The sequence below is a fragment of the Salvia hispanica genome, chromosome 6 (genome assembly GCF_029641045.1).
Source record: "Salvia hispanica isolate PSC_SH4W2 chromosome 6, Shi_PSC_v1, whole genome shotgun sequence".
NCBI lineage: Eukaryota > Viridiplantae > Streptophyta > Magnoliopsida > Lamiales > Lamiaceae > Salvia > Salvia hispanica.
Window position 1 is genome coordinate 40,370,315 of NC_142697.1, and position 16,648 is coordinate 40,386,962.

A 16,648-nucleotide genomic window follows, 5' to 3' on the forward strand; every position below is an offset into this window, starting at 1 on the left:
TCGATGCCTTAATTATTGAATTGGACGCTAAATAATACTATTTCCGTCCCCAAAGAATATGAACATTTGGTTTGACTTGGGTTTTAATGCATAATTGGAGTATGTGTCTAATATGATAAAATATGCCATGTAGTTCGGTTGGGTTTGAAGAATGACCCGTTGTGAAAATTTGCACCAATCTTAAAGTTTGCGATTTTTGAGATCACATTCAAAGTTTGTAGAAAATACAAAGTTTATAATTATAAGCCCAACATTGTTAAATATTAGTAGTAGGAGTACTAGATATGAATTGCTATAGAATGATGGAAGAAACAAAAAGAAAGAGATAAATAAGGTAAGAAAATGGGGTTTGTTTTTATGTGGGTGTGAAGCGGGCGTAGTTAGTACACCTGACCAGACCTGACCGCGCGTGCCGTCCGGAACTCCACAGAGAGAGAGAGAGAGTCTTTTTTGATTCATAAGAGCGGCTATTGATTCAGTGACTTTTTGGGAGTATTATTACATTTACAGCCACAGCGGTGGTGGTGGTGGTGCTGGAAAAGGACGTGAGAGTGGTGGTGGCCGGAATTAGAAAATATATCATCGCTACTGTCCACGTCAGACTCTCCTCGATTCTCGGGCTCTTCTCTCTTCCTCCCGCTTTTGCATGCGCCCCACTAACATGCACGCTGCCCCGTCACTTTCATGCTAACGTTTTTCTTTTTTTTTTTGGAAAAGGAATTACATGCACCAGAAGTGGTAGCTTGAGTGGAGAGAGTTTCTGGTAATCTCAAGACGTGCTGCGTGAAATCGGACACCTGCGCAGTGTGATTCAATAGTTTTCGAGGAAATGCACAGCCTTCGGACCGGTCTTGCACATGTTTCATATACAAATAGACTGGATTGAATTAAGTAATCCAACTTAATTTACTTATTACTTCTATATATTTGAATGAATTGATTAATTTTAAGTTTATATCCTTCAAATACTTAATCATACTGTACTAGTAGTATATATTTTACCAATGTATCACATGTATCAAAGTAAGCATACAATAAACATTAAGATAGTGGAGTTTACAAACGAATTTTTTATGGTTACTGACATCGCATATCTCCGGTGAACATTTACGCAAAGTTTACGCGCCAAAATAACCGTCGACAATGACGGTACTGCTACTGCATACAAATCAATCGATTAATTAAATCTAATTCAGATTTAAATATATTTGAAACTGTACATAATACCGATGGGCCTTTCCGTCGATGAAGTTTTCGACACATGATAAACCTAATCAATCGATGGACCTTTCCAGAAGAGATGTGACTGTCTAATTTTGGACGAGAGAGAACTAAAAATGGCGAATGAGGAGATGAACAAAACAGAAACTTCTCAAATTGTTTTCATCCTAAATATTAAAATTACGGGATAGGCTAGGTGTAAAACTACAAATAGATATGAAATCAGGTACTTGAGATAGAGAATGGTGTGTAAATAATACTCTTTGTAGTATAATAAATTAATTTTAAAATAAAAGTTTTTGTTGCATTTTAATTTCTAGATCAAAATAAAATAATTAAGTGAATTGAATTAAATTACAAATAATATAAAGCATAAAATATCGTATTTATTTGAAATAAACTTAACTATAGTAACCAATAATGATACAATCACTATAGTCTGATAACTATGAAATTAACTTAATTATATTAATATTAATTTATTCAATGGTCTAGCTAATATTTAAGCATATAAATCATTTTTCTATCATAAATCAAACAAAAAGAATTGCAACCTCAAACACACATCAGTACTGAAAGTTGAAATAAAAATAATGGAGTGTAAATTAATATCATGTACTCAAAGTATCTTATTACATTAAAACATTTAACTATACTCAAAGTAGTCTTAGACCTTAGCATTGCATAAGATAAGAAGTCGGAGAAATTTGAAGGAGGCCGAGCTAAAAAAATTCACTATCATTAAATTCGAGTACTTTGAATCATTGGCACTTTAATTGCATGTGTAAAATGTAAAAAATAGACCACAGGTCTAGTAGTCTTAGACCTTAGTATATTAGATAAGAAATTGTATTTATATAATTAAAATTGAAATAACGGAAATTATGAATATAGGTGGGGCCATGAGGTAGTGTTGTTGTCGCGCTTTAAGCGGCCAAGTAATCTTTTACCACCATTCTCAATTTGGCCTTCAACTCGAATGTGAAAGGCCAAAGGGTGTGGGTACGGTCCGATTTATGCGCTTGCCTAATTATTCCCTCAATTATTCATCCCAAATTCCATCCTCACAGTTACTCCTATGCTTCTGTACAAAAACTACTTTTTTTTTCTATTTAATCAATTTACTAATTAACCAATAGTCAAATAAATTGAGATCAATTATTGATTAATCAAGATATATTAGTAAGTTATTCTAACACCAGGTTTGTAGTAGTTTAATGTATTCTTAATTCTTCATCATCATAACAAGAATTAGATTATATATTAAACTATTTCTTCTTATCTTTCTTATCTCAAGCTGCCGCCCCCTCCTTCCCTTGCTCTCCGCCGTTGATCTCAACGGAACTTCGAATTGATGATATATCCCTTTTTAATTTATCAATGAAAAGAGAAATGATGCATATCTTCTTTTAGATCATAAAATGATCTACACTTATCTCTAGCTAGTCTACATATAACATATGTGACAGTATATGATTGGAGGAGGAAAGAAAATGCATATATTTTTGGGAAAGAAGAAAAAGGGTGCTCATGTGGGATGTCGTTCGTTTGAGAATCTGTTTAACGGAGTACATCCTCAAGGACCCATTCATCCCAAATGATTAATAACTTTAATTATTTGAATTCAAGGATTTAAAATTATGAACTTTATATTCATTAATGTTAATAACCCTATATTGAGGCACATATGGTAGTATAATTTTTTACTTTCATCTAAGATGAAAAGTAGTAGTATAATGTTTTACTTTCCAATCAAATTTTGTGAGCGTAGTAAATAATCTTACATAAGACAAAAGATTTCTTTCATCATGATATAAAACACAATGAATGCCGATATCTCATGTAACCTTCAATAGGAAAAAAATTGGCCAATCAATGAGGAAGAATCTGCTTTTTACAAATCATTTAGCTAAAACAATTGTGGCCGTATATATGTTTAGATAATAAACAAAAATTGTACCAGTACTTTATACTTTTCCTTAGTGGGAGATATGTACATAAATTGATTCCATCAAAAACATAAGCCCAAAATGTTTGAAGTTTGAACCATAGAAAAATGGAGCGCTATTATATATGATTGGACCCAAGATTGTCCTTATTGTGAAGATTTTGGAGATTGTCTATGACAAGGACTAGAAGATTTTATAACTCTATAAATGTCACATTTTCACATGCTATAACATACAAATCTTAAGACAAAACTTAGTGGTAGAAAGCTATGTGACATTCCTCTAAGATTGAATGACAACATGGGCCCCATTGTGTAAAAACAAAATCATGACATAACATGTATATTCAATACCCATAGTATTGATTGTCGCCACACATGAAATTGGTCAATAATTTGGCAACTTTGCTTCTCACACAAATTTCAAATTGAGGTTCAAACTACTCTAATAAAGCAATTTGCAAACATTTGAGAGGAAAAAGTAACGACTAATAAATTCATTAGAGTGTGAACAAGATGCAATGAAATTTTTTCCTTAAAATTATGGAGTATTTGATTCTTGCTTGAGGACATGTACAACTGGTCCCATATTTTTGCATGATTGGCAGAAAATAATTTACACACTGTATATTTCTGGCAAAGAAGAATTAATTAATTAATCAAATGTGGGGTGATTTACATTCTTGTTACCTTTAATCACACTAGAGTTTTCACATACTAGCTAATGATGATGATGGTGATTTGCTTTAGTCATTTGATCTATCTTGTTACTAATTGAGTCAATTATTCTCCACTCAAATGGAAGTCACTATCCTAAATAATATCTTGGTCATGGTGGTTGAAAAAGCAATTTGTCTTCATTTGTCCCAAGGGTAGCAATAATCAGAAATTGTTCACACTGTGTGTTGCTACATAGCACGTAGTAGTAATCTAATTAATCGAGCCTATTTTAGTTGTATAATTGAAATTAGATGTTTCGAGTTTTTTCCTTCTTTAATTCTGTTTTTTTATTACTACTGAATATTTAAACTTATGGTTGATGATCCATCGCAAACCGAAGTTCAAATGGGAGCAACAACTTCGGACGAAATTTGATTGCTAATGTAAATCAATAATTCCAAATAAAATCTTAAACTTTTAACCTATCATAATAATAATCCCTTAACTTTCATTTGTCAAATAGGAGTAGTAGACATGTAAAAATTGGTGAATGGACCTCTTGATCCACAACAAATACTATTGGAAACGTAGAAATATTTTGGCCCAAAGCTTATTCAATACTTTAGAAACATCTATAGCCCAGAAGGGCTTTTGGATCCGAAACTGATCAACCAATTTCCATTGCTATAATTCTGCTCTGATATTTATGCTGTTACAAGTTCATGCTTCAGAAATTCTCTTGCTCTGTTTCCGAATCCCCAAATTCACCGGCACTTGATACTCGATACTACTATCTAAAGAAGGCGAATAGGATGGATTCGTAACAGTTAACTTTCTACCTTGTGTTGTGTAGAAGAAGGTACGTTTTCTGGATTCTAAGTTGTTTTCCGATCGCTGATCTGAATTGTGCTCTTCTCTGTTTTTTAAAATTAAATTTCAACCTAAATCACCCCTGTGTTCTTATTATAAACTGAATTTACAATTTACAAATAATAAGTTTAGCAATTGCCAGATGCAATGTACTAACAATATCCACAAGCAAAGTTAATGTGCTGTTAATTTGGACTGAGTCTTCAATTTGTTTCCGATTATGTATTTTCATTTACATCCAATAATAAAAAGTGTAATCTATTTATTGTTTTTATTCGAATAAATCTATTTCTTATTAGTCTCTTTCATCGTAATTTTACCCACAGAGGATGTGTGTATTTGACGACTTCGACGCTGCACGCTATCGTTAATTTCCTCTCTTTTCTTTCCGATCGAAAAGCCTGATGAACTGCGAAGTCTGCCAACTCAAAGAGCTCGTGAGTAAATCTTCGCGTCGTGAACTATATGTTTGTATTTGCTGTTGGTTGAAGTTATCTTATGCGTAATTATCTGCTTTCGCTGAATTAGGATGTTGAGCACTTCGAGATACGCGAGGTTCTTAGATGTAAGTTTGCTTCCTCGTTACCTCTCTTCTTTTGATAATTCCTTGTGGAATTGAACTGAGCTTCACTTTGTTTCTTGATTTATTTATTTCTAGGTCTTAATTGTATGGGTTTTGGTGATTTACTTTAGTTTATTTAAGAGGAATCACATGTATTGTGCACTATACTGTTAATCTCATCAGATTTGAGATTTCTCACTCAGATGAAGGAGGTGTTCAATATTTTATTTAATTTCCTGAATTTATTTTTTCTACAATTAGGGAGATATGTGGTGCCTAGCAGTTTCTAATACGATAAAGTGTGATTGTAGGCATTTTGCACACTATTTTGTTCCACAGAGCTTTAGGGCTTGTGCGTCCGAAAGACATTGATTTGGAACTTTTCGAGATTACATATGTAAGTAATTTCCAGTTTCACTGTTATGTTGTTATATCAGTTAAGCTACCTATGCTTTTCTAATGATCAGCATGGTTTTAATATGATTTTGATAGAAACATTACTCTGTTGTTAGGACTATACTTTATTGATTCAACCATTAGACATCATTAGGAATTTAGCAGGCCTGATTTATACCCTCTAATGTGGATGCTTTTGTAATTATCAGCACGGTTTTAATATGATTTTGAGAAACATTCCTCTGTTGTTAGGACTATACTTCATTGATTTCACCATTAGACATCATTAGCAGGCTCGATTTATACTCTAATTATTTTCATAAATACTGATAGGATGGTTTCACATAATGTTTCCATGTTATTTGTATGATGATCGTGGTTATCATTATATCTTTATACGTAAATCTATGGTTTCCCTATAATGTGCTTGTAGCAAATGAATGAAATGGCAAATGGCTTTGCTCAATGATTCATATCTCAACTAGTAACTTCAGTGCTATTTATTTGAATTTGTGTGTGTAGTATGGCCATCATTCTTTTATGTTTATATATGCAGGTACAATGTGGTGATGTAGAACTTGAGAGGAAAATAGATGAGAAGATTGAGCAATTCATAGACAGGGTGGAGAAGCACCCAAATAAGAAAAATCAGGTATTATTGCCACAAGCTTGTAACCTTTCTTGCTTTGTTCAAGCTTGGCTACTTCTTTATTTAAAGATTATTATGCCATGTGATACATTTATTTTTCACTTTCTCTAGTGAAAACATAGAAAAGGGGAGGTACTGGTAGGTCTGATTAGCTTTCTTGTAACCTTTCTTGCTTTGTTCAAGCTTGGCTACTTCTTTATTTAAATATAATGCCATGTGATACACTGAATTTACTGGTAGGTCTGATTAGCTTTATGGGTAGCTCTAGAGGAGAGCCCACTTCCCTTCTCTCTCATCATTTGTTATTGTGTAGCACTAGAGGGGTCTCCACTCTCGTTCTGTCTCAGTATTTTTCTTTCATTTTGTTGATATTTCAATCATTGTTGAGATCATTGACATTGTGGGTTGATGCAGATATGTTTGTCCTTCTATGAGGTCAAAAACAAACAGCCTACATGGTTCACTAATAAAGTTGAGCGCCTCTACTGGGAACAGTGGTACATAAACTTGAATGTAGCACAACACCAGAAAGGGCATTCTGGAAAGTCCACCTCTTCCAAAATAGTTGTTGATCCTGGAGGTATTATCTGTTTTATGAAAATTTTAAGATAATTAAGTCTGATTTTTAATCAACTGGCATAGATACTATACTTTCTCTCTGCTTACTATATTGGTACTGCAGCTGAGGAAAGGACTGCTCGGCGTGCAGCATTAGAAGCTTCGCTTCGTGATGTTCTGTTTCAGATAATTAGATTTGTGAATGAAAAGAAGGATCACATTCCTCCAGTTCCAAACCTCGAAGGTGTCTCGTTCCCCTATGAAATTACTATCTCAAGGTATTTTGCTTTTGTTATTTTTGCAATTTAGTTATGCGCTTACTTCTTGTGTTTCACTACTCTATTGCATGCTAGAGATCGACATTTTTTCCAACTTTTCTTTTCCAAGTGAACTGGTATGTGATGATTATTAAAATGAGGTTATTTTAAGGTTTAGAGGTCATACCTCTTTCTCTTTAAAAGTTGCATATTGATTTCAACACATTCATGGTTTAATCACTGCAACCTAAGAACTTGGCACCTGCATACATGCTGATATGTGTGCTTACTTTCCTTGGAGGCAATATAGTAGTATCAGAATGACATGCTTACTGTGCGTGCTTGAACTTCTAGTGCATAAAACTTTTCACAATATTTATGAGTAATCTCTCATGACCTATTGTTGCATATAAGAAATCTGATTGTTCTGCTCCATGGGACACGGTCCAATTTAATGGTAATAAATAGAAGTATTATGTTTTTATGATGAAAGGAAGTTTATCTTGTGGTGATTGCGTGTGGCTGACACGATTAATGTAGTAGGCTCAGTCATGATTGATACATTGGTTTGGTACTTGGAAAGGATGATCACCTTGTGCTTGGATGTTATTGTTTTTTGTGTTTCTTTCCTAGATGTAACTGAAGCCACATATAAACCTGCCTGCTAAGTTATGCACTGCATTCTTATAGTTCGTCAGATTCTGCATTTGGAATGGAAATGTTCAAGAGGATGCTCCAAACCGGGCATCCTACGATGCTCAGCTGACTCGTGAGGTCCTCTAGCTGCTGTATTTTGTCTCGAGCTCTCTCTGTTATGTACTTGGAATTAATATGCTGCCTGTGAATATCTTATGCTAGATTATGTGAATTGAGATCTACTAATTTACAACCAAACTGAAGTTATGTACTTGGAATGAATATGCTGCCCGTGAATAGTTTCTGCTAAATCAAAATTTGGTGCTCTGGAGAAGCACAGTGATTGTGTATATATCAAATTATGTAAACTATCTTAACTATTCTTTATTGAAAATTTTATTCTGGCTTTTCGATGGATTTTAAAGATCATGATTGGATTCGTGTAGTCTTTCTACAACACTGCCAAACACAATTTTTCTTTAGCAATTAGAACCACATATCAATTAGATAGGATCTGGATGTGAACTAACTTGGATATTAACCAATGCATGCCTCTCACTTTTTAGCTGTTTTTTGCTTGTTCATCACAAGTGGCTAGTTTTCAAAATTTTAACATAAATAAGTAAAGCTCGATGCTTGAAGCTTTAATGTAGTTAAGCATGAAGCTTCGGATAAAGTACTTATACTTGATGTCAAAGCGTACATATATATGCAGCAAAGTTGAAGGCACGAAGAAATATTTGTTGAGAGAGAGATCATATTTCATGGACGACTCATAATTTATGGAGTAGTAGTTCCGAAGCTCGATTTGGTAATTGAGTTGTCAATATTCCATTTCTAATTGGTTTCCCAATATTAAATATAGTAGTATTATTTAAACAATATTATATAAAATAAAAAATTATATATAATCCTTATCCAGAAGCTTCAAAGTTTTGTTAAAGAATATAGTATTTGTGTTAAATATCAAATGCACCATTACTCTCTTCTTCCAATAGACGTCCCATTTTTGTTCGGTTCAAATTTTAAGAAATTGTTTGACTTTGTAAAAGAAATTAGTAAAAGAAGCTAATGGAAAATATTGATTTTTAGTACTCAGAAAATGTGAGTAAGTGAATTGGTGGAATGTGGAGATGACTTGCCATAAATGATACTCCCTACGCGAATAGGAGTCCCGTTTTTTCATTTTGGTTCGTCCGCGAATAGGAGTCCCGGTTCATAATTACTGTAAATGGTAAAGAGACCCCACATTCCTCTAACTCACTCCACTCACATATCATTTAAAATTTATATATATAAGTGAGACTTATATTCCACTAACTTTTTTCCACCCACTTTTTTTAACATTTCTTAAAACCCGTGCCGGATAAGAATGAGACTCCTATTCGCGGACGGAGGAAGTAAAAGTGAAATGAGATATTTATTGGTGGACGGACCAGAAAAAAAATGAAAAAGGGAGTACAATGCAATAACAGTAAACCAAACCGTGAAGTAAAATTTGTTAGTTTTGACGGTGCATTAAACTTAAGAAATCATGACTTTATTACAACTCAACTGACGTTACAAGTACAAATTTGATCCTCAACAAAAACAATAAATCAAGTCAATTCTACCTTAAAAAGAGATAAAAGAAAAACTCGCAAAGGTGAACTTTAAATGAGATGCAAATGAAATCAACATTTAGGAAGATCAGAGGGCGGCGGAAGCAGCTTTTGATTGGGAAGCTTTCCATCCAACACAAGCCACGCCATCTTCAATCCCCAGCTCGTGTGAACTTCCAAGTGACAATGCATAAACCACACCCCTACATTTCGCATCATTTATATCATCATCCAAAAAAAACAACAAAATCAAAGTCAAAATTGATACTTAGTTCGTAATCAAGTGTACTAACCAGGATTATCGGCCAAGAACCGAATCGCAACCCATCCAGCGGGTGGCACGCCGACCGTGTTGCGCTCGACCGGGTCGACCAGATTAAACCGTTTCGGGTCGTTAACGGGGTCGTAGTTGCCGAAGCCCTGTCCCACCACGAAGAAATTGAATCCATGGAGGTGGAGAGGGTGGCTCTCCGCCCCCAAAATGGTGGTGCCTTGCATCACCACCTCCACGCTCGCGTTGAACGGAAGAACCATCAATTTCGTCCCGTTCCCGACCATGGTGTTGTTGGGAGGGCTGCCGGTGTAGTTGAACCACCGCAGCGGGCTGTAGGGGAAGTCCGCCGCGTAGACGCCGCTCGACCGCCCCGTGAAGTGGGCCTGCAGCAGCGCCGTCGCCGGCTGCACGAACGATATGTTGCTCACCGACGCCGCGAATTTCGTGCCGTTGGGCCCCTGACACGTGGCGTTGTTCTGGTCGCACGGTTTGGTGCCGAGTCCGACGGTGAAGAGGAAGCGGCGGTCGACGCTCTGCGGCACGTTGGCTGGGAACTGGGGGGTGGCGAGGCTGCGGAGGCGGGTGGTGAAGTTGGTGGCGAAGGCGGTGTCGTTGAGGGGAGGGAGGGTTGGTTTGTGGAGGGGGAGGTTTTTGTTGAATGGGGTGGATTCGTATTCCAGGATTCCGGCGACGGTGGAGTTGTCGAAGGTGCCGGCGGCGCCGGTGGCGTAGGGCCGGGCGGTCATGAGGAATGCGGCGCCGGGGGCGGTGGGTTTCGTGTGGAGGAGGAGGTTGGTGGTTTGGCCCGGGGCGATGAGAATGGTGTCGGTTTGGAAGGGTTTGACGTAGACTGCGTCGACGTCGGCGACGGTGAGAGTGTGGTTGGCAATGCTGAAGAATAGCTCGTCGTTGAGTGCAGCATTGATTACTCGGAGGAGGTAGGTTTTTCCCGCCTTTACCTTTAGCTTGAATGTATCTGTTAAAAAAAATCGTGTCCGGTCAAGGACGTGGGACACATAATAGGAGTCGGAGGAGAATGTTTAAATTAATTAATCATATGGAATCAAGATTTTGAAAAGGTATTTGCTTGTAGTAATTTTTAAAACTTTCTTAAAATTCCGATTTTGCATATCAACTTTAAAATCTGTCTTTAAATTAACAAACTGTCGATTTATTTGATTCACACGCGCACCCAACCTTTGGCGGAGCAGTTGTAGAGAGGGCCGGGAAGTCCGTTGATGGTATAGGCATCGGAGACGTTGGGTCCGCCTCCCGTTTGTAGAGCTTGGCTAATTATAGCCTCGGTGTCGGTATTGAACCATTCTCCTGCACGTTGTATTTTTCAAAATAATTGGGATTTCATATAAAAATGAGTTACTGTAGTTTGTATGATTGAGTGTGTTACCAAATATGATGGGGACTTGTTTGTATGGCTCAGGGAAAGGATAGGGCACATTTTTCTTTGGAAGGATAATGATAGGGCCATAGACAGTTGATCTAAGCCAAGAAGCATGTGCATGCCACCAAAGAGTCCCTCTTTGCCCAATCACCGTGAAATTGTAGACATAGCTTTGCCCGGTTTGAATCGGGCATTGGGTTATATAAGCCGGTCCATCGGCCCAACCGCTCCGAAGCTGCCTAATCCCGTGCCTATAATAAAGAAGTAATAGACCAATTGATAAAATTTGAAAATTTTATTATTTAATAGTACTCCATTTTAAAAACTTATGGGACTTATTGGAATTGAACGAAGAACACCGTGACTAGTATCCCTTATTTTAAAAGCAATGATTAATCGTTTATATACCAATGGATGGTGATATTGCTGGGAGCAAAGTTGGTGACGTTTATAAGAAGGCGATCCCCCTCCCTCACCACAACTCGAGGCCCGGGAAATTTCCCATTCACTGTGACTATGCTCCTAGTGTTGCATAATCGCGTCACATTTTGCATTGTTATCTGAAAACCATTCATAATAAAGATTGTGTAAGTATAGAAAAACACTGAGATAGTACGTAGTAACATGTTGGCATGCTCAGCGTAATGATCTGGTGCTCGAAATGTCAAGTTTGAGTCATGCAAAAACACTTCTCTTTTTTGAGATATTGGTATTTACTAGCGCAACAAATAAAAACAAAGTTTAGTATACGGACGTACGTTGAACTCGTAGTGTCTCGTGGCAGCATCTGCTTGGAGAGGAAGGTGGAGCATTGCCAAGAATGAAAACAATGCTATAGAGATATGCAAAGTAGAGGCACCCATTATACTTTCTTGGTTTGTCTACTAAAAATGGAAGATAATTGTTTGTGTCGTGGTAGTGCTTGAACGATGTCAATGAGATTTTATAGGGAAGTGTTTGGTTGATTAGATGATGAATAAATTCGATAAATTTATAGTATAATGGTTGAATTCAAAAGATATGTATAATGTTATTTTCTAGGTCCAACTATAGCTGGAAAACAACATTAGAGTGGTGTCAAAGACAACCTAGTTCTGTTTAGACCTCTGTCAAATCTTCCCTTATTGCTCATGCTATCTCCAAAAAGCTCTCATTAAAAATCTTTCGATGTTACTAATTAAGTCCATATCTAGTTATAAGCATATACTATATATCTTATATATCAATTTAATTATTTTAACTCATGATTTTTTATTCACATTATAATTTAATATCATTGAAGATAAGTTGTTAAAGCTAAAGTATATATGTGTATAGGAAATGGATCAGGTAAGGAAATTAATCTTTGGAGGGTTATAAAGATATATGGTGAATGCATCCTTAACAGATGATAACACTTATGTTGAATCCTATAAAAAGCAAAATACCTATTATTTTTATTCGTTCATTTCATATTCATGATTTTATGTGTTGCTCATTGACTTATATATACATGCCTGTTCGTCTTTCACATTTCTAATTAAAAAATCCATTTTCAATTAATAATTTCATCATACATATATACTTGATGCCAAAGCATACATATATTTGCGAATTGTATGCACGAAGAAATATTTGTTGATTGATTGATTGAGAGAGAGGAAGAGAGTAAATTATCATATTCATGGATGACTAACATATGGGAGGAGAATATTTGAGAAGCTAAATTTGGTGGCTGTGGAGTTGTCAATCTTTATCATTTCTAACTCAACAAAAAGTAGGGTATTTCTCTTATTAATTTTTACTCCCTATTCAATTGTCCTTGAGAGTTGTTGATGAAAATGCAGATTTGTCCAATAAGCATTGAAAGAAACTGCTGTAGTTTACCTGAATAAAATATAATCAACCCTCCCTCACCAATACTATCTTCACAAATACTATGAAACTATTACTATTATATTTGATGTTCCCTAAAATATGATCAATTTCTATTATTAATGATTTTCTTGATTATTTGTTAACAAATTAAATTGTTTTTTATAAGATATATGCTTCAATACCTCATATGGTGCTACATTATTTGAAGTTTATACGCATTATTTTTATTGTATTTAAAATTTTCATAAAAAATATACTCCTACTATATAAATAAATCGGATAGTCTACAATTTGACAGGGTTGCCCCGAAATTAACCCGAGCCTCATAGTATTGGCCCGAAACTGACGAACCCATAGTATCGGCCCAAAATGAGATAATTCTCATTATTTTATTAAAAATTTTCATTACTTGTTCAAACCTTCAATAATTAGTTAAATAAATAATTTTCATTACTTAAATGGGAAATCTGTTTGATGAATGATCCTCACATACATGGCGAAAGATCCCTTGATTTTCTTCTCGGCTCTGGTTTTCAAAATGTGGAGTACCTGACATATGAAGGGAACTAATTAAATTTATTTTTCATATCTTCCTAAATCATATCTGGACTCATTTTGATGTTGTAGGATCAGACATTATACTACGACTACTGAGATGCGAGATATTAGCAACTGGCTCTAGACATCTAGTATGTTTTATTGCTTCGCGACTCTACATCCACATCCGTAGTGCGCTCCTTCAACACTACGATTTGGCTCTACATTTTCCTTTTCCATTTGATTTCTTGTATTTTACTTTTTGAGTTGACTGTATTGATTTCGAATCATGATATATAATGATTGTTTTATGGTCCAAGTTAATTGAATAGATTACTTAATTGTCAAAAAATATTTTACATCTCTTCTATAAAAATTCCTTTCATCCATTGCTCCAATTGAAGTGTATCAGTCGATCAAAATTAGTCTCATTTTTATATGTCATTTAAATAGTCCTCGTCTACTTCTCCAATTGAAGTGTGGGCCTTATTTGCCACCAAAGTGTTGGGGGATGCTTGGGGGATGAGACGCTTGCATCGTGTCCCTCCCCGGTCTGGAATGGAACAGAGCATCCACATTGTGGATGCTCATGTGGATGCTCATATGATGAAAACCGTCACACTTGACTTTACATATCAGTTAAATTCAACAATCAACGTGACAATTAACCAACTTAACGCAATTAAAGCAAAATTACTATTTTGAAATTAGCAGACTCACAAAATCACAATAACTGCATATTCTCAATCTTGAAATGAATACTCCAACACTTGGATGGGCAAAGAGATAACAAATAAATAAGTTTCAATCATTTTAGAGTTGCATCTTCTCCTACTACATGCAGACATGATCTGTAGAGCAATTTCTGCAACCTTCACCTAAAAAATAAATAAATCGAGCAATCAATATGTGATGACAGTGTTGACCTTATTTCAAATAAAAAATGAAGAAAAATTAATAACAACATACGTAAGACGAATTATTGAAAAAGATTTTAAGGGCTATTTGAGGTAGTTAATACACGAATCTACTCTTACAATTTTTTACAAGACTACTTACAATTTTATTAGAAATTTTTATGTGAGGATAATTATCAAGAAAAAGAAGGTTGAGCTGTTACCTCACAAATACTTCAAGAAAAATGATTCGAAGGTCTTCAATGGCGATAACCTGCCACCACTCCTTTATTTTTTGAGATAGTTAGTAAGTTAGTTACAATTAGTACAAGACTGCTAACATTATTATAAGAATATTTTATTATGTTATATAAAAGCCTAATAAAATAACATTAAGGAAAAAGAAGGTTGCTGTTACCTCATAGTTATAACTTGATCAAAAATAATTTGAAGGTCTTCGTTGCTGAGTTCCTGTTGCTCCTCCTTAATTTTTTGAGCTGAATCCACCACAGATTTATTACAACCTTTCAACTTAATTGAGTGAAGTGTTGGTATGTCTCTCATGCATGAAGGAATCTCCCTCAACCTTTCTACATAGTGAAGATGAAGGTGCTCAAGGCGCGGAAAGTGGGTGTTGTCTGTGATCCACCACTCTACATCACAATCCTCAATAAGCAAGAACTTGAGATTCAAGAATTGGTCTTCAGATGTTTTCCATTCAGACCCAACTACGGAATCAGATTTCAGTTGGAGAACTTGAAGAAGGGGCAATAAACCTATTTTTGTCTTCATGTCATCCCATGGAAAATTGGTATTTCCTAATGTCAACTTCTTGAGGGAATGCGGGAACCTCACTTCTCGCACCAAATGGCTACCTTCTACACAACAACGAATGCGGAGATTTTCAAGTTTTTGGAGGCAATAAAGATTGTTGAGATGGTAATCATCTTCTTCTCCTACTTTTGTGTCATAACATAACTTCAATGTTTTGATATTGGGGATTCTTTTAAGCACCCCTTTACCAAACTTGAGATTGAGCACTGTATAAAGTGTCTGTAGGTTTTCCAACACCATATCCTCTTCTTCACTTATAGGATCAGGGAGACAGTATGCACCATAAAACTCATCTTCATCGGTTATTACATGCCTAAGTTGAGGCACCTTCCAGATGTCGAAAACAAACTCATCACCAACGCCACCAAATAAATATATTGTTTGTAAATTCCAGAAAAAAGACACTGAAGAAAGAAGTCTGGGCAATAGACGCTCATCTAAATTGACTGCAAGAAGACGCAAGTTAACTAGCCGAACAAAAAACTCCTCATAACTATCTTCATTCTCAAGGCATCTGCTCATCAAACATACCCTCGACAATCTAAAATTGCATGATAAACTCGTTGGACACGCCCCAATAAAAGACCGGACTAGGGATGCGGATTCCAAGGATTGACGAAGTGGAGTTTGATATTCATTTTCCGCTACCAAGCTTACAATTCGACGTTGACAATTTATGGCTTCTGGAATGCTCTGCTTTTCCAACACACATAAAAACTTCAATTTTCGAGCCTCTCTCAAACATACATCCCTCAATAGATCATGCATTTTAAATGATTTAAGCTTCCCACAATGCTTGCGTTTTTCTACTATAAGCAAATTTCTATCAATAAGTTCATTTATATACTCTTCTGCTGTCTCTTCCAAACACTTCCCATTAATTGGTTTTACAAATCCCTCAGCAACAAAAAATGGGATGAGGTAAGACATTCGAATTACACAATCTTTATCATAACTTCCCATGTAGAGAAGGCATAATTTTAAATGAACCGGCAAATTACTATAACTCAGGTATAATATTTGCAAGCATCTCTCGTAATCATCTAAATTCACAATTGAACTTAAATCCTTTTCAGATAATTCCCAACTTTCTCTTGTTCGTTCAGACTTTGATAAGAGCCCACCTATCACAACAATTGCCAACGGAAGTCCTTTACAAGCTTTCACAATCTTCTTTCCAATGTCCTCCAACTCAAGAGGGCAACTTTCTTCCCGGAACACTATATTAGAAAATAGATTCCAACCGTCGTACTCATCCAAAATTTTCATATCAAGACCACGCGAATAGTTAAATTGAGATGCCAAGTTTGATAGCCTCGTAGTATTCAAAGACTTTATGATGTGCAATTGATCTTGGCCTACCACCTTCTGTTTAATATCAATCATGATCAAATTCATGTTTTCTATAACCTTCTGCATACCTATTGAAAACAATGATTAGCAGTGTATACTAAGTTAAATCCAATAAACAGTTTTATGATTCTTAAATTGAA

General features: G+C 35.6%; 3 protein-coding genes across 4 annotated transcripts; 1 reads left to right on the forward strand and 2 right to left on the reverse strand.

Annotated features, from left to right (window-relative positions):
* Positions 1-4,423: 4,423 nt before the first annotated feature.
* Positions 4,424-8,164, forward strand: LOC125203857 (autophagy-related protein 101). 2 transcript variants are annotated; one of them, XM_048102356.2, is made up of 8 exons: positions 4,424-4,688; positions 5,026-5,136; positions 5,228-5,264; positions 5,573-5,658; positions 6,214-6,309; positions 6,721-6,886; positions 6,989-7,142; positions 7,755-7,893. In XM_048102356.2, exons 2-8 carry the CDS (start codon positions 5,104-5,106, stop codon positions 7,762-7,764), a joined length of 582 nt encoding a protein of 193 aa, XP_047958313.1. In that variant the 5' UTR covers positions 4,424-4,688; positions 5,026-5,103; the 3' UTR covers positions 7,765-7,893. The 2 variants fall into 2 exon arrangements, with proteins under 2 accessions (XP_047958313.1, XP_047958312.1); XM_048102355.2 differs by having other exon boundaries at positions 4,428-4,688; positions 7,812-8,164.
* Positions 8,165-9,275: 1,111 nt separating this feature from the next.
* On the reverse strand, positions 9,276-11,982 carry LOC125203878 (laccase-4-like). Its single transcript, XM_048102384.2, has 6 exons — positions 11,790-11,982; positions 11,440-11,591; positions 11,038-11,282; positions 10,830-10,958; positions 9,652-10,608; positions 9,276-9,561 (listed from the first exon to the last, which is right to left on the reverse strand). Exons 1-6 carry the CDS (start codon positions 11,892-11,894, stop codon positions 9,431-9,433), a joined length of 1,719 nt encoding a protein of 572 aa, XP_047958341.1. The 5' UTR covers positions 11,895-11,982; the 3' UTR covers positions 9,276-9,430.
* A 2,753-nt stretch (positions 11,983-14,735) lies between these two features.
* On the reverse strand, positions 14,736-16,574 carry LOC125206842 (putative late blight resistance protein homolog R1B-16). Its single transcript, XM_048106063.1, has one exon. It carries the CDS (start codon positions 16,572-16,574, stop codon positions 14,736-14,738), a length of 1,839 nt encoding a protein of 612 aa, XP_047962020.1.
* Between the last annotated feature and the right edge of the window lie 74 nt (positions 16,575-16,648).

Coding starts and splice junctions, on each gene's coding strand:
- LOC125206842 (XM_048106063.1), bottom strand. CDS start 16,574: ATGCAGAAGGTTATAGAAAACATGAATTTGATCATGATTGATATTAAA.
- LOC125203878 (XM_048102384.2), bottom strand. CDS start 11,894: ATGGGTGCCTCTACTTTGCATATCTCTATAGCATTGTTTTCATTCTTG. Junction 11,283..11,439: donor AGCAATATCACCATCCATTG/GTATATAAACGA, acceptor TCTTTATTATAG/GCACGGGATTAGGCAGCTTC. Junction 10,959..11,037: donor ACAAGTCCCCATCATATTTG/GTAACACACTCA, acceptor TACAACGTGCAG/GAGAATGGTTCAATACCGAC.
- LOC125203857 (XM_048102355.2), top strand. CDS start 5,104: ATGAACTGCGAAGTCTGCCAACTCAAAGAGCTC. Junction 5,137..5,227: donor TCTGCCAACTCAAAGAGCTC/GTGAGTAAATCT, acceptor TCGCTGAATTAG/GATGTTGAGCACTTCGAGAT. Junction 6,887..6,988: donor AATAGTTGTTGATCCTGGAG/GTATTATCTGTT, acceptor TTGGTACTGCAG/CTGAGGAAAGGACTGCTCGG.